The sequence below is a fragment of the Cyprinodon variegatus genome, unplaced genomic scaffold (assembly GCF_000732505.1).
Source record: "Cyprinodon variegatus isolate N-32 unplaced genomic scaffold, C_variegatus-1.0 Scaffold100, whole genome shotgun sequence".
NCBI classification, from domain to species: Eukaryota; Metazoa; Chordata; class Actinopteri; order Cyprinodontiformes; family Cyprinodontidae; genus Cyprinodon; species Cyprinodon variegatus.
The window spans coordinates 1,501,588-1,524,858 of NW_015150553.1; the positions used below are offsets into that span (position 1 = coordinate 1,501,588).

The 23,271-nt window shown below is 37.3% G+C and overlaps 1 protein-coding gene across 2 annotated transcripts in view; it reads left to right on the forward strand.

Moving 5' to 3' along the window:
* The window catches only part of LOC107084442 (serine-rich coiled-coil domain-containing protein 1-like), a 123,826-nt gene that overhangs the window by 49,966 nt on the left and 50,589 nt on the right, over positions 1 to 23,271 (forward strand). For both annotated transcript variants that reach the window (XM_015374281.1, XM_015374282.1), the window contains exons 7-8: positions 10,230 to 10,404; positions 20,188 to 20,265. In XM_015374281.1, the coding sequence (XP_015229767.1) occupies positions 10,230 to 10,404; positions 20,188 to 20,265 (253 nt within the window). The remainder of the gene's footprint in view (positions 1 to 10,229; positions 10,405 to 20,187; positions 20,266 to 23,271) is intronic.

The window sequence follows — 23,271 nt, forward strand, 5'->3', positions numbered from 1 at the left end:
TGGTAACCTGTTGAGATAGTCTTTTTGTGTTTTTACAGATTACGTTTTTAAAATTTGCTCTCAAAAACATTTTTTTTAGTGGAGTGAACCAATTTTTTAATTGAATTCGCCCATGGTTGTGAATAAAAAGTCTTTTCAGTGTTGTACTCTTACATGCCAGTTGAAAACCTCAACTTGCAAATGAAAGCAACTTCAAAGAGTTATGATATGTAAAAAAGTCTTGTTTGGAATCATATGTCAACAAACAAATAAATAATCTTTTTGCATTACTTAATTACACATTTATTATTCACTCAGAAAATAAAACTATTTCAGATTTGACTGTGCCCCCCATTGTTTACCCTGACAGCTTCTATTTAGAGGGATTTTGGTGATGGGAAGCAATATTTTACATCCATCATGCTCCTAATGTCGTAGATTGCACTTGACAGATCAGGTTTGCAAGCTGATGCCATGCCAAGAACAATTTTCCTCCGTTTCAACATAAGTTCTAATCTTTTTGAGATCCAGGCGGTTTACCGGTCACGTCAGTAAGTTGTCACCTGCTTCCAAAGGAAACACTTTGATGGACTTTTGGTCTGTGATGACGTTATCCTGGAAAAAACGGTGATGTCATTATAACAAAGCCTTCATTTGTGTTTCATCTTTCTATTTTTTCAGAATTGACTTTCCCATTATGACATTGTTGCATTGTGTCTGACTTTTCCATATATTGATCCAGTTTCTCAGGAAGTTAATAATATTATATCATCATAATTGGCTCTTGCATTTCCCCTTTTTTGTTTTTTCTTATATATATATATATATATATATATATATATATATATATATTAATTTTTTTTATTCTACATTTCCAAAACCCAATTATAGTTTTCAAAGCCAAAATGCTGAGCTCTGATATAAAGTCCAATAAAATAGCTGTATGTGTTATTGATTTTTTCCCCCCATAAAAATAAAACAGGTGAATGAACATACTCTAAGAATGATGATCCCTTGTTTTATGGTTTTAGGTTTATGTAGTTTTTTATTAGAATTTGAGCTGCTGATTGTTAAAAAAGGTCTTGGGATTGTAGGGACTCAAACCAAGAGAAAGATGGAAAAATAAAAATTTCTCAGCGTGATAGAGGTACAACTTTGATTTAGAATAGCTAAATGTAACAATAAAGCATGGGCATTTTATATATGTGCTGCTTGAATGGGGAGTCTGTAACAATAAATACACACATAGAAGCAGAATGTCATTTAAATCATAACTTTGCCCTCCTAAGTGGGAAACCCTTTGTTCACTAGAGCTGTTATTCTATGAAGGTGGGGAAAACAATGCCATGAGAAACTAAACAAATCAGAATTATGACTCATCTTAAGCAATATCTTTGGTCCCTGACAGGAAATAAGGCAGCCTGGCATTGACAAGAGGAGTGGAGATGAAAAGCTGAAGTGCGTATGCTTTCATTTAGCTTTCAACACTGACGGCATTGTTGAACCATCTGCTAGCTTTGATACGTACAAGCTCAAATTAAAAGCTCATTGTCATGCATTTAATATTGCATAACATGAAAATTTGACTATATAATATGTGATGCAAGTGATTACTGTATTTTTTTCAAATGTTAGCTTTAATGGCTGTAGGGTCATCTGGAGCATAATGATGCAGCACTTTATTTAGATAAACAAAGTTTCAACGTAATTATAGCATCATTGAAATTCTGGTCCTTTATCATCAGAGCTTGAGAATAAACAGTGGAAAATTATCATGTCCTTAAGTAATGAAGAAGATCAACATAAAGGCATCTTGAAAATGATTATCTCCTTTGGGAGCACAATTTACTGATTGAGTTTAATAAAAACAAAAAAATGCAGCTTCATGTTTTTTTCCTTTTTTTTCAGAGGCATCTGTCCCTTGTGGCATTCTGGCTTTTTTGTGTGCAGTTCTCATAAAGAATGGACACTATATTTTCAAAACATAAAAGAGGAGAGAATCCCTTACTGCTTGCATAACAATATAAACTCAAGAGAGTTACATGTGTCAGAATGTATGAGGCAGAAAATATGGTTAGCAGACAAACACACAGCCAGTTTTTTGAGCTCTGGGCGATAATGCGTCTCTTTTCGGGAATACTGCTTAGAAAAAAATATATAAAAATGTCTTGACAGCATTTTCTGAAACAAGAATATGTAATGTGACACATGGGATGTCAGTCAGATGGTTCTCTGCAAGCAACAACAAGTTGTAATATTAACTTGCTTTAGTTAACACTCTGGCGTTCTTCATATAGATGCCAAGTTTTATGCAAAAAAATTTATTGTATCACAGGCATGCTTAGTTGCTAATGGATTGATTACTGCTCAGGCAATCAGTTCAATTCAACAATACTTTATGAATTTTAAAGGGAAATAAAATGTTGATGTCAAATATTCATCCAAAACACCATTGATAATAGTCACGGCTGAGTGGGATAGATTTCCGGCTGCAGTTCTCATTTACCTCAGCTGGTATCATATAAAAAGAGAATTTTACAGATTTAGGTTTGAGGTTCTTTGTTACCAATAAAAAATTCAAAACCATGTCAATGATGAACTCCTATAGGTAATAAGATCACTCAAACCTATAAAGGATTATTCCACGTTAACAGTAAGCATCTGAATATTGTTGATTAACCTATTGAGCTTAAAAATATTAATGAAACCATACTTTCATAGTTTTTCCACCATCGTTTTTATATTTCTCCTGTCCACTCTGTATTCACAGAGTCACTTCCTGCAGAGCAGTCCAGAAAGTAGGAACACGCAATTTAGCTGTCCAATAATCTGTTTAAAGGTATGTTCGGCAACCTTGTCCAACGAGTGAGCTAGATGGACAAGCTGAAACTCCCTGAAGATGATAAGCTTTGCCAGATGAATGTAAAAACAGAGGAAGGACCTTATGTTCAAGAGAGGCATTGATTCAGAGTGCGGAAAGCAAAGAGGACATTAGGGTTAATCAGAAATTTAACCCTGCCATATAACATTAGTTTAAAATTTTCCTTCTCTCTGTGTCTGGAGAGTTCAATTCACCATTAGATTCACTGCCTGGAGCTCCGCTTGTGCTCACTCTTTAGTCACAGATGCACTTTATGTGGGAGATGAGTTTAATGGCGGCATTAAACATCCGTAGCCTCAGGTGCTGAATGCAGATGACTGCGCCGTTTCTGTCAGGTGGAAAGAAGGAGTGACAAATGAGGGTGATCATTCTCTTATAGCCATGCTATACGGTTGTACTTCTCTTACGCAGGCATAGATGTCTGCATTTCACACATGAGCACAGCCATACACACAAATTGGATCGCCCCTATAAACGTGTTCGCCGTTGTCGGTAAAATGTTTAATGATGAAAAATTTGGCAGGGGAGACCGAGTGCTTTTCTAAATGTGCCTCAGTGTTTAAGTGTCCCTTACAATTATCATCCGTGAGACAGTGTCCTTTTTTTATTGATGACTGAGGAAGTTGCAGCCCAGTGCTTCTCACTGCTGCTAAAGATAATGCACTTGAATCCCACATGGTTTATTTGACATGCAGTCATTATTCATCAGCAGAGCATTGTGTAAACCTACCTGGGAATATGCATGTAGGAATGTCCTGTGTTTCTAACTGTGCATATATAGTTTATTGCCTGTGCGTATGTGTGTGTAGGTGTCAGCACCGGGAGCCAACTACCTAGTAATAAAACACTGGTAAAATATTGAAAGTCATAAAAAGGAGGATAATTGGCTTTTTCAGTTTGGTGAAATGGATCACTTCTAACACAGCAGTTGAGAAATGGCTGCTGAGAGGAGTCAGACAGATGGAGAGCACAGTGGAAAGAAGAGAACGGGTAGAAAAAGCTTATATATGTATTTAAGAGTACAAAAAAAGATAATATGAAGGGAAGACTGCGGGAAATACATGTGCTCAAAACGGATAAATGATTGAAGGGAGTGGTGCAAGCTTTTGAGAGAAGCAGAAAATTGGTTCACTGTAAAAAAGGAACTCAAACAGTTTTATTTAAGGTTATTTTCTATTTTGAATAACCTGAGACAATTTGGAAAAAAAAAATCTTCATCTGCAATTGGACGTGCACAGGTAGTACCAGGTTCTACCACTAGCTGGTGTAATAGAACATATCTATCAATTCAAATTAGGACTTTGTCTACTTGTATAATCTCTTAATTGCCTACCCTCACTGTGTCCTATTCCTGGCAATCACATGCCTTGCAGATATTCGTGTGTGTGGGTGTGTGTTCGTAATGGAGAGAGAGTCATAGAAAAAGTGAAACAGAGTGAAAGTGTCTGGCTACCAGCTCATGACAGTGAAAAGACAGATGACCCTGAGTGGAGGAACGGCCTCCCTGCCTGTATAGCATCTATCATCACAGAACAGACTTGTCTTCCACTGTTTGCTGCACTCCCCTTTGTGTGAGTGTGTGCGTGGCTGTATGTGTGGGGTAATTACCTGCTGATGAAACTCATGCTTAGCTGGAAAATAACGTGTCTGCCCTGTAACTGTAGACAAAAAAAAATATTCATGCAAGGATGCACATGCATCCACAGATAGACAATGTTCTCTTTTTTCTCAGAAACTAACATTTATTCACTTAAATCTTCTGGAGGAAATTGTACCTAGAACTGAGTCTTTGAGATTCCCGTGATGTGCAATTTTTCTCCCCAAAAAGAAGATGTGTCCATATAGTAAAAGTTTGCTTTTTTCCCAAACACAGCAGCAATTATTTAAAGAACTCCTTTAATGCTCAAGCAGCATGGGTGTCATTACCAAAGTTACTGCATACGGATTAACTATTGGTTTGAAGGTTTTACTGCTTTTAAATGAAACCAGTGCAGAGATCAAAGTATGTCCGTCAATCAGTCTCTTCATCCATTCTCTCCTCTTGCTATTCTCTTTTTTCTTACAGTTTTTGGTTTTTAGACCATGTAAAGCCTGACTATATATTATAATGAATTCACGAGATGAGGGTAAAAATAACCAAGAACTCAAAAAATTATATATATCTGTAAAGGTATGCAGTTTTGGCATTAAGATGTTTCTAGGAACCATCAAAACATTCATATGCCATAAGACATCATTCTTCATAGAAGGTTGATTATGCATGACAGATCCATAAGGTCGGCGTGGCATTCAGTGTCATTTTTTTGTGTACATGCTCCTCTGTATAGAGTGTGGACATTCTGTCCGCACCGTGCACCAAGGAAAACTTTTATCTACGCGGACAGATCTGTGCAGAAAAGCATTGTGGGTGAGTGAGCGTGCATCAGGGTTCTCAAATGCATGCATCTAGACACATGTTAGAATTTAGCTCAGCTATCATCAGATTGTGGAAAAACTGCCCTTGATCCACAGGAAGAGGCTTTGAAAAATGAATGCGAAGGTAGCCGGTCATGTACATAGTGTTTGTAACTATGTACAGTTTTTTTCACAAGTCAGCACAATGCTTGACTATTTGACATATTTTAATGTTATAACCACATACTCCAATCCTGGCCCGTTGTGTACTCATGTCTCCTTTAACTTTACAAGCTAAAGAAAAACCAACATAAACCAATTCTCAGCACAAGTCCTTTGCAACGCACTATTAATGTCTAAACAGACTGTGCTGAAACCGTTTTTAATGAACTCTAAAATAGTGCAATATGCTTTACATGCAAATAATATTATGTAACATATATAACTCTTTATGTAAGCTCCAAAATACAATATCTTTTTTATATACTAGTTTGCTCTGTGCAATTTTAGTCAGGCAGCTCATGAGTCTTAAATATATCTTTCAGCCAGAGAAGAGAACTGTTCTAGAGTTAAATTCACTGACATTTAAACCATTTTAGCTTTGCTCATTGCAAAGCTACTAGAGTCTTGAAATAAAGGAGATTTAGATAAGCAATTTAATCTTGGAACAGCAGTAAACATGCTTGTGAATGTCCTAAAATAGTGTTTTAAAATGGCTCGATTTTTGGGGCATAATTAAACAAAGGTATATTAGATATTTTGGTGCTGCGGTCTGATTTAAGCTTTATATTGTGCTGCTATGAAATATACTTTTCTTTGTGGTTCTTTATAGTAATAAAAACAAAATGAAAATAAAACAGAATTGATTAATTTGGTCATAGGCTGCGTGACAGAACATCCTTTCATTAGTGGGTTTTTTTTTTCAGTCTTTCCTATTGTAGTTTAACTAATTTCAACCATCAGCAACATGGCTTGATTGTCAGAAATGTCACAGGTAAAGTGCCGTGAAACAGCTAAGTCATTTATTATGGAAAAAGTAGACTGCTATACACAGAAAAATAACTTAAACTTCCACCTTTGTACAAATCAGACAAAGGGTAAATTTGTCACCCTTTCAGACACTTTAGAACAAAATCCAAAACCTTTTCACAGAAGGGACAGAGAAACTTTATTTTGGTGCTGCACAGCTATTTGACACAGTGCTCAGAAAGAAGAAAAAAATGACTGATCTTTTGTCATTTATTCTCACTCAACTCATCCCTCTTGAATAGCATGTGGGGCAAAAGAGAAAACACTCCGATAGTTCACCTTATCCAGGGATGTCAAACTGAATCAAAACACTACAAACATTACCGTTTTAGAGTGGGGACATAAACACCCACAGCCTCTTGACAGACACTGTTCACCTGTCCTCAAAAGGATGTCTGTTTCCTCGACATTTGTCTGAGAAGCTCAGCAGAATCCCCAGAGGGCTACCTCAGGCTTTGATACTGCATCAGCTCTGTGCAGTGGTTGTCACAACTAAAATGGGGGGCAGATGGGCTGAGGGAAAACTAAAGAGTAGGAAGACAAGGCCTGAGGAGAAGTGGAGGAGGGGCGAGCTTGGGTAGCGGGAAGAAAAAGATGTGGTAACTCGCTGAACTGGTAAAGACCAAAATAAAAAGAACCAATTCAGTTAGACCTTTGCAGGATGTACACTTTTGCATCTCTCCAGGTGATTTATGTTTTTTTTTGTTTTATTGTCTTATTTTGGTCCCAAAAAATGGCTTTTCAATGGAATTTATTGTCTGACTTAACACCCCCTGCCGCTGTTTGCTTGGTCATTTTTCTGGGAGAATGAGACAGAAGGCCTCTCATCTCCTCTCACCCTCCTCTAAATGGCCATCAGTCAAAGCGAACATGCTCGCCTGATGATAAAGAGCTCCACGTGCTACTACGACTGCCTCTCTTTACTGCAATCACTCCCTCTCCACCCTCTCTTGTTATGCAGAATATGAACTCAGAGGGTGTCTGTGTGCTTTTTTAGACAGGAGGGTGGTATTTCACAGCTCACCTTTTCAAAATGTCATAAAAAAGTGGAGGTTTGTATGCTGATGTCAAAGTCTCAATTTAGTAGGGAGTTTTTCATGCATGCATTAAGGTTGCATAAAAATAAAATAATTTTCTAGGTTTTTTATATCATGAATCACATGTTGTGAAATTAGTGCTTTTGTTTTGGAAAACTATTTTTTGGAGCACAGAAATTCAGAGGCAGAATTCTTTTGCTGTATCTTTAATTTAATGCTTAGAAAATAGAAAGAATTGTTTATTCTTATTAATGCTGTAGTTGTCTCTACCACACTCGATAGCATCTGCCTTTTGTTTAAATGGCATAAAAAGAAGATTCTGTAGGGGAATGACTCTCACATCGACTTACTGCGTATTTGCTAATGCAAGATATTCAATCTGTTCTCCATATAAACCAAACTGCCTGTTGTTTATTTTTTTTTTGACCCGTTGAAAAGTTCCACCTCATTAGTGCTGCAGCTTTCCGATGCCATGCGTAAGTCAAAGGTTTCCAGGGGCCACAACATCGACACATTTGCTACTCTTATACCCTAGTTAATACGGTAAACAAATTTCATGAAATGCTCTCCTCTTGCTTCCATCATATCAAAATGATAGATATTTGAAACCTACTGTTTATCTGACATCAACTGGGCACCAATCAACCATTAAAATTTGAATTCCAGATAAGTGAAAAAGCAACACAAGATGTCCTAAGAGAAGCAATGTTCCCTGCTTTTAATAAAACTGACCTAGTGAATCGCATGCCTTTTACACCAAACACACTTTCAAAGCTATTTCAAAGATGTGACAGGACTTCATATTCCACTAAATCCTAATTTCAGAATTTTAGACCCACACAGGTTTTTGCAAAATGTAACCTGTATTTCAAAATAGGAAACAGTCTGACGGCAGACATTTTAAAAGTAGATGTTATTCATGATTAGATGGCTAAAAGAAGTCTGACGACCTAATAAAGAAAGCAGGCTCTGTGCTGGGAACTCATTTGGAGCCTCTAGAGATGAATTCACAAAGAAGAATTTTTCATAAAATGAAGAACATGATGTACAATCTTGAGCATCCTCTCCAGAAGACTGATGAACAACTACATGGTGTCGTCATTAAAGGACTTCTCCAGATCCATTGTAACAGACTGCCACAGTAGAACTTTCCTGCCTACATAACTAATGCCTACACCTAATACAACTGGTTTGAGAAAACCCTGAGTAACAGAGCATCAGTTCATCTCCCAGTTCTGGAAGGAGTTTTGTCCCTGCTCAGTCAGCCTGTTGTGTGGTTTCCATCCTCAAACAGATGAACAAACAGACTAGGTGAACCAGGAAGTAGAGTAGAGACTGCTTTTTTTCTAAGTAGCAACTAGCGACGAATCTTGGGATTTTTAATTATTTTTTCTATTACTGTTGTTGGAGACTTTGGTGACAACACATGGTGGCACAGATCTGAGTTTACGATTTTCAGCGAGCAGAGAGTTAGCGAGCCCCTCCCTCCCCCAAAGCAGTAAAGGTAGATGCAGCAGCTGGTGATTTCCTCTGAATTAAAAGCGGGATGGAGATTTACATTTAGCATAGGTTATTTCCTTGAAACTTTTTGTCCAAAGATCAATCGCTATTTTCTCTGCCCTGTATTATATGCAATGTGTCGGCTTCTCCTGTCAGACCCTTTTAAACATATCTAGAAACTATGGCTCTAAAAGGATGATTAAAGTCTGAGATAAATATTTCCAGTACAGTGAATCTGTATTTGAAGTTAAGCATATGGAGTATAATAATCAGCTAGTTTGAACAAATTAGGACTGATTCTTAAGTTTGAATCAAAAGATGTTACACAGAGTATCAACTTGATTTTCTTTTTACATATATTTAGCCAGTATGCCACATTAAATGTAGAAAAGTTTCTAATGATTTGTTATGGTCTTTTTGCAAATCACATAAATTGCTTTTTAAGAAGTTTGTGCAGACAATAAAGAGCCATGGAATAGAGAAAAATGAGCCAAAACTACACAACCTCAAACTACAGGAAACTTCAGTAGGATTCGCAAAAATAAGAATGAAAAAACTTTACTTAGATTTTCTCTTACCAGTCTTTTCAGGCTTTTATCTCTAAACCCCTGAACCAATCATATGCAGATACAAATACAACATTTATATGTTAAATAAACAGTAGAATCATCCTGATCCTGATCTTCTTTAAACATATTTTAAAAGTTTTATACATAGATTGCCGGGTAAATGTTTCCATAGAAGTAATAAAACAAACAATGTATGCTGCAGTATACATATGTTTTAGTACAACATAAACCAAGAAATGCTTCTATAAATGTGTTGTAATGATTCTGGGGTTTTATGGTTATAAGATTTTACCGTCCTTATGTCTATCCTTTTTGTATCCGCTGATTTGTTAGAAATGTCGGCAAGCTGGTGTCTCTGTGAGAGAGGTGGGATTATCACCTCAAAGGTTGCTGGCCCCTCATAGGGCAATGCAGACACACAGTGTGAACAAGCAACCCCACACACACTATTAAATAGCTTTTAAAGTGATGAATTAACCCAACAGTCATGTTTTTGGACTACGAGTGAAAGCCAGAATACTTGGTGAGAAACCACATTTTCACGGACACAACATGCAACGAAAAGGACAGCTCCTAAAACACTCACACTTGTCACACAGCCGGACAGTGTCTTTTTTTTTGCTGGTGACGCACAATAAGGGGTTTGTGGGATTACTTGAACCCCACAAAACAGCTGGTTTAGCCACATTATTGTAGAATGTATCGCCGCCACTATCAGTGCAGACCAAATGGCAACTAGGACAGCAGCAGGGAGAGCTGAGGCTTGGTCCATGATCCTGTTTTCATGCTGGTTCGTGCTGTTACTACTTTTATTTTTATTTCTCCTTCCCTCTTCTCTAGGGAACTCAGCCGACCAACCAGCCTGCTGCCCGCTGAATGCAGCGTGGGGTCCGGTTTAGGGAGGGAAGAAGAACCTCTACCTCCCGGGCCAGAGAGCCTTCCGCTCCGACTGATGCAGCAGGAATGCACAGCAGTCAAAACCCTGCTTTTAAGACTGAGACGGACATTACAGGAGGTGGGTGATAAAATCTTGAACAGTAACAAGCACGTGGACACCTATTGATATGCATTTATGTGTAGAACCTTTAATATCAGAGTAAAAACTGCTTAACAATTTAACTGATAGCTGACAGTGAGACACTGGGGTGGAAGATTTTACTTTAAATTCAGCAAATTCATTCTTTAAGAATGAAGAGTATGTTTATGGGCATACCAATCTATCTCAATATGAGTAAAGTCGAGAATTTAGATAAGACACTAATTAACTTTGTCTGAGTCATTCAGATGTGTTCCTTAGACCATATTTACCCCATTTAGACTGATACATGATTGCTTTTGTTTAAGATCAAAGCCTCTTCTGATGCTTTGTTAGGTTTGTCTGCTTGACCCATGTCAGAAATGACAGGATATTGTAAAGTGATTGCTTGATTCTTCATGTTAGGCAGTAATCGGACCTCTGTGTAGCTAATGAAACTTTAAACCCCCTAAAAATTTGATTGATTCTGGTAAATTAGTTATTCATGATGAGGAGAATTTACCTTTTGGGGAAGGTTGCTTTGAATAGCATATTTCTTTTAAGATATTAAACTAAAACAAAAAACTTTTTTTCTTATTGTCTTTTGACAAAAGAAGTTTGATAATTTGAAAGATTAAGAGTGTCAAATAAAATTCGAAATCTGTAGAAATAGTTCTAAAAGCTTTGCGTCGTTTTTTTTTAACTGTTGGAAGCTTTTCCAAGTAATGATAAGCTGTTTCATCTGGGAAATAATGGTGCTCCCTTCATAATTTCTTATTCTTTGTTAGATCAGCTTTATTAAATCTTGTAAAATTGGTTTCCTTTTCTCCTTTAAATGATCTCTCTTGTCTTGTTCTCTTTTTGATCCGCTGAGATTATACGTTTTAAGCAGGAACCGTGGATCTGTGTTTAAGTCTCTTTCATGGTATGTCATGCACAAATCCTTCTTTCGCAGAGTATTACTCAGCTTTTTTTAAGGTCTTAGTCTATGCAAAGCTCTGGCATAACCTTAGGCTATGAGACCATGAATGTATGAAATTCTGTAGAAGTACCTTCACATCTTTATAGATTTGATTAGTGTAAATGGTCACTTAAAGCATTGGCAAGCAGGAGTAGTGTAGCTTAACGAGGTATAACTATGCAGACCATAGGGTCGTATTAACTGTCCATTCATGCAGTCTCTTTAGTTTGTCATTTGTTCAACTCTAGTGTGTTAAATAAATGTAGTAGGTGCTGTGTTTGTGTATGTGTATTTGCAGCTTAATGATAACTTATTTATTCATATTTTATTAGGGATGTGAGGACTGGTTGTCATTTTATAAATGGCAATGGATGATTCTCAGTAAGTATTTAAAAAATGGATGGGAGTGTTCTAATAGGAGTCAGGGTCCTATTGTTTATACTCTACAGGTATGTGCTTCCACAACCAAACCATCCAAGCTCAATGATGTTGCAGTTTGCATAACCTTCTCCAGAGCTTCTTCAGACCCTTTCATTACTGTCACATAAGCTCACACTAAACAGCTCTCACCTGTGCAAAGAATAAGGCTTCAGAACCCTCCCTGCTTACTCATGGGTTCTCTTACAAATCCCATGCAAGCTTCATGGTGAATACATCGCTTACTGGCCTCCAGGCCACTATCATGTAGTCTTTTTCTAATGGTTTGGTCACAGACATTTACGCTAGTGGCCCTGCAGATAGGTTAAGGACCTCTGACAGCCCTGTCCAGTTCTACTAGAGTAACTGCCTGTCTACTGGAATCTCCTCCACGCTTTTCTAACCTTGATGGTGTATGGCATGATTGATGTGCCATCCTGGCAGAGGTGGACTGATTGTGTAGCCTCTGTAGGGTTCAGGCCTCATGTTTCTACAAGCGACACTGACCCTGGTCAATCTAAAACTACAAAAAAAAGTAGTCAAAACAAAATGTGGTAGGGAAAAATAGTCTCTGGCCTCCACCTTTAAAACCATTTGTTTTTTAGGTTTGTCTCATTTTTGCCCCTTTATACCATTCATGAATACCAAAAAAGCTGATGTCGATTGACAACCTCTTAACGTTTGCACGTAGAAGGGGGTCGACATATCTCTACAGCCAAATCAATAAACCGGAAGTTTAAGTTACCTGACGTTTTACTCCCCTTAAAAAGTTTCCCTTTCATATTTTTGAACAGTGTATGTATGTAGAGAACATACATACATGTCTTTTATCCTGGCTATTTTGGAGAATAAAACAAGCCGTTTGTACAGCACACGTGTTGTGTCACACACACTTCTCCATACCTGCTCTGACAGCCCATGATTTAAAGTAATAAGCTATGATCTCCTCATAGTCTCCTGAATGAAGATGTAATTATGTGACTCCCATAAATAATGCTAGCTTGCTTTTAAGTATTCTGTTCTGATCTTGGGGTCACACTCTGTTGTATTTCATCGGATTCTACTGACCCAAATGGAGATTGTACCTGGAATAAAATGTGGGGGTAATTTTGACTTTCTGAAAAATAAATAAAATAAAATTTAAAGGTAGACTTAATAAAGTCTTTTTTTCTACATATTTATCCTGATAAAGTCATCAAATACTTGGTTATAAAGAGAAATGGTGCATCTTTCCCAAACAGCATGCTATAATAAGTGAGCATGGTATCGTAAGTAAGTCTTGATGAATCCGTTTGTAAATGGGGCAGGTGAGCTATAGCAAAAAGGTGACACCTTGGTGCAACAGGGTTCCATGTAATCAAGGAGCAACTTAATCCAAAGTGAGATCCTTTAGAAGAATAGAAAAACAAACTTCAATACCTATATAATCTTCAACAGATCAAAGCGAGTAGCTAACTTTAGCCCACTGAGGCCTATGTACAGCTTTTTCCTGATCTGTTTGCTGTTCATATTTTTTATGTTTTTTCATTTTCTTTTTTTTCCTCAAAGGGCCACTAAGATAGAAGCAAGAGGAAAAAAATGAATTAATTTATATGGTGACATAAACTAAAGGAATGGTGAAGTTGCAGGGGAGAGAAGGGCTGCATGGCAACAGAACATGAATATAAAAGAGATACTTTGCCCTCTTTGGTATTTTGTTGCATTATTAACTCGCAAATTATGTTACCATCACTCTCTTTGAGTTTTAATGCCTGTGTGTTTTGGTTTGGTATTCTTAATGTATTTCTTTAGTCTATTGAGTGGTTTATTTTGGTTGTTGCTGCTTTCTTCTTTCCCTGCAAACAAAGCGTTAGTTTTCTAATCACCACAGTCATTGCGTCCTTCAACATAAATAAGCTGTGTTTGAAATGTTGGGGTTTTCAACACGGGTTATTCTTTGCTATATTTTAATTTTGCTGGTGTATTTTGTGTTATGTTTAATCCAATGGAAATTTGTCATCTTCAGGAAAATTAGCAATCGAATCTGTACTAGGAATTGTCAATACATCAAACCTATCTTTTTTTTTTTTTTTTTGTTAGTGAGCCCAACAGATTTTGCTTTCACAAGTGGAGCTATGGCCATAGTGTTCTGCTTGATTGATGCATATAAATAGCTTTGCTATAATTCATGCAGGGAGTATTACAGATTATATGGACACTGTAATGTAAGTAGAACAGGAAAGAAAAAACAGAAAAAAAGGAGAAAAGATGAAAGAAAGAGGAGATAAAAGGGAGATAACGATAAACATCTTCAGTCTGCTAAATCACCTGCAAAGAGATATAAAAAGAACAGCGCAACCAACGGATAAAGTATAAGAGATACAATAAAGTAACACCTTGAAAACATCACTGAAGTATAAGTGGTGGTATTTAATTTGACATGTATACTGTGGTAGCTGAAGATAAGAATATGGGCTTTCTGTATGGAAGTGAATCTCTAAGTACCTTGAGCCAAGGGCCTGTAGTTGTTTGTGAGAGTGCACTTGTGCATGTTAAGTTTATCCAAATGAAAAATGCTCAATAGTAGTTGTGAAGAGCCTAAGACGTGCCCCTCCAGAGCACCGAGGTGAGCATCAAACCTATCTGATGTTTGGTGCTTTATTCCATGTACAATGTCTGAAATGATAATGCTGTGACTCCGGAGTTTAAAATCAAAGCTCTATAACAGTCTTTACTTGTCTGCATCTAACTCACTTTCAATTGAAGATTGCTTATCAGGTGAGGTGAGCTAAGGGAGGCTGAAGACACCTTTAAAAACGAGTAATAGTCCAACTTAAATGTCCCGTATTTTAAAGAAAACTAAACCTCGATCAAGGACTGTTGAAAAGGAGACGTTTTTAAACAACAGGTGATGCAGCACAAAGTTCCTCTGGATCAGAGATTTCAGGTGGCCTCTATTAAACTGCTCAGCTTTTAAAAGAGTTAATCTGACAAAAGGAGGATGAATTATATAATTGCTGTCTATAAAGGGTCAGTCATTTTCTCATGAGTATTCAGCTCAGCTGTGTAAAAGGACTTTTCTTCTCATTTCTGCGCTGCTGTCATTCTAGCAGATTATTCAAACGAAGTTCAAGATCAAATGCTAAAATATTTACTGCTTTATCTAACAACATGGCATGTGTTAATACACTACTGTTCAAATTGTTTCTCCCTTGCGCACTCAGGATATGTTGCTGCTCGCCTGGCATCTGAGCTATCGTGTTGTGTTGCTTTGGTCTCGGCTGTCAGGTTTGATTTGGAACCATCATGACTCATGATGCTATAAATGCTATAATTTAACATCATTTCTGCTCATATTTATCTAGATTATTTCCAAAACCTAAACAATAGATTGCAGACATGTCCCGTCCAAAAGGTTGCTCTTCAATTCACTGATCACTGAGCATTGGACCAATGATGTGTTTCAGGGCTTGGCTTTGGAAACTAAAGTGTGGCCGACTTTTTGTTTAGTCAATGCAGGTTTGGCATAATATTTTTGGTCAGATGAATTTATATATCTTTTAGATAATGAGTTAGGGTGCGTTTTATAGATAGGTTGGCTGGTTATACATCCTTTAGACTTTCTGCCAAAAGGCTTTTGAACTGAACTGGTTACAGATGGCTTGTAATGTTGAATTTTGCAGACAAAGGGCAAAGTTTGTTGCTTTTGTTTTGCTTTGGAAGGAGTCCAATGTTCACAGCTACATTATATATTAGAGTGTTAGTATTCTAATATAATAAAAGCTGTAAAATACTCTAATATGCGTTTAGTATCACAGTAAACTCAAACTACAGCATATTTAGAGCAGGCTCCCCTATCTAGCCCTATGGGGCTTTCTGTATTAGGTGAAAGAGACAGTTATGTTTTGCAGTTGAAGCTGACACAGTTTATTAATGTTAAGTCTAACATGCTAACATGTGAGGGTAATGACTTAGCCTTTTCAGTTCTGTTTAAAGAGGCCTTAGTGCAATAATTTCTAGAAATGCACCAATAAAGTTTTTTTTCCGATCCAATCTGACAACCGGGCTGAACGTGTTGGCCCGAAATCTTATACCGATTTGTTTCAACTGTTAAATGGATGAACTGTATATCTTGCACTGTGAGTGAGGGCTTTAGCCTTGACGTAAACATTCTTAAACAAGGGTAACAAATTAAACAAATATACATGTAGTTTATATTATTAATTAACAAATAAGCAACAAAAAATAAATAAGTTCCATGTAAAGTGCACTGGATTGGATCACCAATATCCAATAAAATCACCGATATCTGATTAAATCACAGATATCTGATTAAATCACAGATGTCCCAGAAAATCACACATATCCCATAAAATCACAGCTATCCGATATAAATCACAGCTGTCCAAAAAAATCATAGATGTCCAATAAAATTATAGATATCCGATGAAATCACAGCTATCTGATGAAATCACAGCTATCTGATGAAATCACAGCTATCCGATAAAAATCACAGATATCCAATGAAATCACAGATATCCGATAAGATCACAGGTATCCGATAAAATCAATGAGATCTGATCTAATCACAGATATCCGATAAAATCACAGATATCGTTCCATCGGATCGGTGCATTGCTGATAAATTCTCTACTGTGCACTGATCTAAAAACATGTAAAAAAATAAATGGTAAACTTTAATAATACTAAACCTTAAGAATAATTTACAGAATGTTATTAATATGTTATGTATGACCCTTTTTTTGAAAATTAAAGGTTTGGATTTATAAGGAGGTGCACCCTATGCATATATAAGGAGCTATGGTAGAATATAAAAGAGTAATCACGTAGCACAGATTTATGGCACAGAAGGTAAGACCCTGTTAAGAAAACAGATGTTAACTGCAGCATTATTTAAGCTGAAAAGAAAATTATGCATTCTGCCAAGTTAAGTAAGGCATGTTTTGGAGTGTATCAGTCTGGCATTCATAACTGCGAATACTCTGTGTATATTTATAAAGTAACGGTGCACTCAAAGCAGTGTGCAGAGTGAAAGAACATCTGGTTACATTCTTCCCCTGCTCCATCCTCTGTTTCCAAACTAAAGGGTCCAAATGAGAGGTTTTAGAGCTAGCACTGTGACATGAAACATCTCCAAAAAAGTAAGTTATGCAACAAGAATAAATCACTTTTATTGATAGTACAGAACCATCAATAGAAAAATCTAACTTGACAGGGTCTAAGTTCTTGCCAAGCGCTGCCCATGTATTAGAATACATGAAGTACAGAAAAATATTTATTATGTCTAAAGGTAGATGGACGCAAGCCTGATATCACAGCACCTCTTAGTAGCTCCAGTGTTTACCTTTGGCCTACTATGCTCTGTTTGCTCTATATTATTTCTCTTTCAGCAGTTTATCCCCTTGGCTGCATGGAGAGAACATTTCTAAACTGCCTCTGTCTCACGTGTGTGTAAAAGCAGCCTCAAACAATGATCCCCATTTGTCAACTTCAGCCTTGGTCTCTAACTAAAGTGTGATGTCCCATTCGTTACAGTACATACTCACAACTCTTGTGGACATTGTTCTGGATCTAGACATCCTCTTTCTGTTGTTTGACTCTAACTCCTGCTAAAGCTTTCCACCAAGTCAACCCAAGAACTATGTTCTCTGTGATATATAAAAAAAAAGGGTATGTTGTCTTAATAAAACTCATAAGTCGATTAGGAGGAGTGAAAATGATTCTTTGTTCTCTTATTTAAAGGCTTTAACTTCCAAATTTAAGAGACCTATGAGATTAAGGTTGTGCGTCAAACTGCAAAAATTGCTTTTGTTTCTGAAGCCATTCATCATCTTTAGACATTACATTTCCATGCAGTGCAAGTTGTTATATTCATGGCTCCCAAGCAGCCAATTCTTAAATCTGAGAGGCTTTTTACTGAGCCACATCTAATTGCAGGGACAGTTGTGTGTTAAGGGCTGTGGGATAGAGGTGACCTTAAAGAGGATGTGTTTGTGTTGGAGAAGGAAGGAGGTGTGCAGTGGGTGTGGGTGTCAGTGAGTGCACGGCTGTCTCTCTATGTAGGGAAAAGCATTGATCACAAATGACACATTGATGGCTTGGCGCCATAGCACACCTATAATTCTGATAGGGAGGTGTGTGTCTTTAAAAGGTCAGCCAAACCAATAAAACATCAAGTTTTTACTCTGCAAAGATTTGGACTTCAATGTTTCCCCCAACTTATTTCAAGTAGGTCAAAGTACTACATTATCTGGCCCTGTCCACTCAAAGCTAGATTTGAGTGTCTGACAAACTTCTTCCTTGGATATAGGGACCTAGACAAAGTAGCAGCAATTTGAAACCTGCCTTAAGTGTGAGAGAGTTTGAAGCTTCCCTCAAACTGTTTTGGCTTTAAAAAGAGAACCCAAACTGCTTAAATGCCGGTTTCCACACGTGAGCCAAAGCTGGATCAGCTTCTCCCTTAACAATCCTACATTATTCCATACAGCAATGGTGGTCATGTTTTAGATGCTTTTAAATTGGGAATTCTACACCAGAGTTTGGTGATGTGGAGTCACCAAGCCATCTCCATGCTATGTATTTATTCTACCCAGCCACTGAACCAGATGATTCAAATCTGCACAATTTAATTTACTGTGCAGATTGAACTCACCTGGTTCAGTAGCTGGGCAGAACAAATACACGACTTAGCGATGACTTGTTGACCCCACATCCCCTACCTCTGTTTTACACACATTACTTAACTAACACTTTCTACAGTGTTTTTGTGGATCGTTTTATCAACCTCTCTTTTCTGTCACCTGTGTTTGTTGTTTAGGCCCAGTTCTTCTTCTTTGCCTAGGTACTTCAATCGATATTAGGTTTTGTACTATTCTCCACACCATGCTAACAGATAAATCATTTAGCTATTTCAACCAGATTTCCTCCTGCTGATACGAGGCCTCACTGAATCATGAAACCTCTCATCTTGCTGAGTTCTGATCACATCATTTGGTGAAATGATCCCATAATTTAAAACTTTGGCTGAATTGGCACCTGTAATTCCAGTCTCTAGTTCGGATTCAGCTTCCAGAACAACATAAAAACACAGTTGTCTGTCTGAGGCAATAGCCTCTGCAGGAATCCAACTTGAGACTTTTAATTATGCACAAGCGGTTGTGAAATTCAGGTCCATGCTGAGCAGGAAGAAGCTGTGAGACTGTGCATTCAGGCCGCAGTAGATAATCTTTTTTCAACTCAACTCAAATCATTTAATTTAATTATTTCTGCTTTTATGCTGTTACTAGGACCACATTCAGAGTTTTTTTCTCACCACAGAGAAAAAGTTACACCTGGCTGATTTGGGGCTTGTTTGGCCTAGATATTAATTGAAATGATTGAAATTAGATGGTTTAATTATGACCATTGAAAAATAATATGATGATGGATAAAAGTAGATTATAAAGGTTTTTATTTTCCTTTCAAGTCAAAATGACAGAAAGTGAAAAAGTCTAGCAGAACCTCTGACTTGGACCTGTCTGTGCGGTTACAGTATCTGCCTGCTTGTACTGTAGATGTTGCTTAAATGACCTCACACAGGTCACATATATTTACTGTAGCTTTTTGGTTTGGATGATGACATTTTTAAGAATTATTTTGCTTCATTAATAAATATTTAGGAAGACTTTAGATGATTTTCCACTCAAAAAAATAACTATTTTCATATAATCAGTCTTGAAACTGAGGAATACTCAACAACTCTACTCTTACCTTGAAGGCATGAAATAGACTTCTATGATCTGTTCACCAAAACATTCTCTAGCCTGAGGATCCACATTCTTTTAAATCCAGTGCTGCATATGCCACATTTAATCCTTCACAGGCGACAGTTAGTGCAGCAACTGGAGACCTATGTCACTCAGTGCAGTCATGTCTGTTTGAGTCTGCATGTGCGTTCATTGTCATCTGAATGCATGTCAGCTTGAGACTCGTGTGTCTCAGACTCTGCTTTCTGCCTAGTCGTTGCTAGTGTTGTTTTTGTGGTTGCCAAAACGTATCTCATCACGCTTGATGTTAGAAACCGCATAATATGAAAGAAACTTGGTAAAATAAAAGAGAGGAAAAAAGCCCTGTCACCCACTTTGACATCTTCTTGAATCAAAAATGACTCCAGCTGAGATCAGTAGAACATGTGTAAAATTGTTTGTCTGATAGTTTTTGTGGGGAACAAAAGTTATAGTGAAGAGATTCACATCTCAGATGCAGTGTTTCTCCAATATGGTTTAACAACCAAAACAAAGTTTAGAGATGGTGCTAAATAATGCAGAGAGCTCCCCTTTCCTCACAAAGAAAGCTACTCTAGGAAGATTTTTTTAACAAATTAAGTTGTATGCCTTCATGAAGTTTTTTGGGATTTTGTTTTGCAGAGCGCAGAGACGAGTCCAGCCAGCAGCATTCAGTCTCTACCCATCAGTCCTTGCAGTGAGAAGTCGCTTCCATTAAAGGTAAAAACGGGCGGACCGTTTTATCCCGTTTCTGCATTATGCCTGCGCATGTTTTTATTTAGTTATTTTGTCATTGTAAACAGAAGCATTATGAGAACATAATTAATAGATCCTGGTTGAAACATGCTATGCGGAAAGGCAGTGGCTCGTTCATTTATGTAGATGAGGCAGTGATTAATAATAAACTTCACACAAACAGGAGATGACACATAGATTCTGATTGAGTGGTTGCTGCATATAGCTTAGACTAATGAAGCCTTATTTATAAACTATCTCCTCCACTGGTCAGACTTACAATACAATGAGAAGCATAAAGTCTGTGCCTCATACCTCCATTGATTGACTTAATCTGTTGTTTTTGTATACAAGGGCTCCTTTGACAATACATAATTGACCCTTATGAGCTACAGTGCTCAATGACTTGGCTGCTAACCATGAGCCAGAGAAAGGGTAATATGGAAATGGCAGTTAGGTTTTATAACAATAGTTGTTTGTGAGGCTCAATGCCATATGGAGTTATAGATTTATAGGCAGCAGCATTGAAAATATGAAATTCGAACTTAGGGCTGACTCCAATTACTGCCATACACAGCTCTGGCCTGCCTGTCACATGTCTGCATTCAGAAAGGCCGGTTATTTTCAATTATGGCCTCTCTTGATGACATTACTTGTAAGAATGTATAGTTGGCCTGGTACGTTATTTCACTATCCAACTACCCTTGTTTTATAATAAGACATTATTTTATCCTTCATAATAGGTTGCATTCTAAAATCGGTGAAAGTATAGTTGTTTTGGTGATTGGCTGGCGCACCTCTTGCATGTCTGTGCTCAGCTGCAGGTCCCCCTCCTCGAAGAGAAAACAGCTGTCCATACACAGCATGAGTCTGCAATCTGCAGCTCTGGAGCCACATTTGGCTCTCTTGGCTCCTGACACTGACTGACTATTAGTCTTTGGCCTAAACAACTGAGCAGTGTTTGGAAAGGAAAGGCTTTTTTATTTATTTATTTATTTTATCACTTACTGGAGCATTTTTTTCCCCAATTATTTTTCAAAAAATGTTGACAACTGAATAAATATGAAATGCTCCATTTAGAAAAAAAGGATTGATTCTTGTTTGTGGTGGTTTGATATTTTGCTTTGTTGCAAAATATAACAATTAAATGAAAATGATGGCTTGTTACCAAAATAAGAATGCTTAAATGCTGGGCATTGATACCATTATACAATATGACTGCATCCGCTGCAACGAAAAAGTAATTAATAGAAACCCTAAAATAAAACCAATCATAAAACACAATATTAATATAAATATAACGATTAATCATATTTGATCAATTACACAGGTAGTCAGTGCAGAGAATTTTACATAGGTTTGATGTGAATCCTTTTTATGGTCTTTTTCACCATTCTTGCTGTGGAAAAAAACTGAAGTAAGCCTTTAGTATGTTTTAAGGAAGACCAGAAAGCATCAATTACAATAATCAAAATACAGTAGTTAGTGTTGTTTAAACCAAAACCTTAGCATTGGACTGGTAGAAAAAAAAAGCTTAAACTCATGCATTGTTCTTCAGATGATAAAATGCATTCTTTGAAACATGTTTCATATGGATTCTGGACGTTTTTAAAATATTTTTGAGCTGATGTGAAGGATTGTGATGCGAGTTTCTCTTGTTGGGTCTGTATTATTATCTCGGCTGAACTTGGCTGAATTGTGTTTTAAGAAAACTCTTTGATTTATACATATGAAGTCATAGATGACATATTTGAAAAGGCCATCAGGAGTAGGGGTGGGAATTGATAAGATTTTCACGATTCCAATTCCCTTATCGATTCTGTTAAGCGATTTGATTCCTTATCCATTCCGTTTAATGAAAAAGCATTACTGTACAATTTCAGGGAAATAAACTCATCTCCACCTGATTTGAATAAACGAGCGTCACCCTTATCTCGCTCCCTGAACTGCGGAGCATCTTCGTAGCATGTTTCGTTACATCCATTGCAATATCTAGAATCATGTAAGAATTCCAGCCACCAGTAGTTCTAATTAAACATGCTAGCAATGAAGGGCTGGATTAACGAGAAAGGCACGTTCCCTCAATAACCCCAAAGAGAGGTAGGAAATTGGTTTATTTCCAGAATGGCATATGATTGACTAGGAACCACATTAAGCACAGCCAGTAAAACTAGCTACTTACCACCAGAGTTTCCTTCCATGCTGGTCGTAACTTTAGCTTCTGTCCGAATGCATCAAAAACACGGCATTCGTTAAAATGTATGTGTGTGGGGGTGTTTCCGCATTTTGGATGTATTTTCTCCCGCGGATGTAACTGCCACTTTACAATGATTGCAAAGCGCCTTATTGCCATCTTTCTCTTCCTTAAAATGAAGCCAAACTTTAGATCGCTTTACCCGATGGCACGCTATTTTTTTGTTTTGCTTTTCTAGACTTATGCCTTGTCACGTCATACTTGCTTTGCTGAATGCCGATTGCGTAACTGCCGTAAAGCAGCTGCTATCAACAATGAGCTGCATATTATCAGCCATAAGAAACCTATGGAAGGTAGAGGAGGTGCAGCCTGGAGCCATTCTATGGGACGGATAACGGCTAATAACGGGCATTTAGTGGTTGCTAACATCCGATAACAGAGGCAGAAAAGAACATTGCCTCACACTCACATCTAGTGCGCGCTGCGCTCACAGATTAACAGCTATACATTGGCCGAAGTTAGAGGGTTTGCCTGATTGCTTAAAAAAATATCGGTATCTGGATATTCTTGAATCAAATAATTTGAGGTAATAAATAAGAAAATAGAAATAAATCTCATTCATGCTGTAGTTCTATGTTACCTACATTTTGTTCATATACAGTGGGGCAAAAAAGTATTTAGTCAGCCACCAATAGTGCAAGTTCTCCCACTTAAAAAGATGAGAGAGGCCGGTAATTTTCATCATAGATATACCTCAACTATGAGAGACAAAATGAGAAAAAGAAAATCCAGAAAAT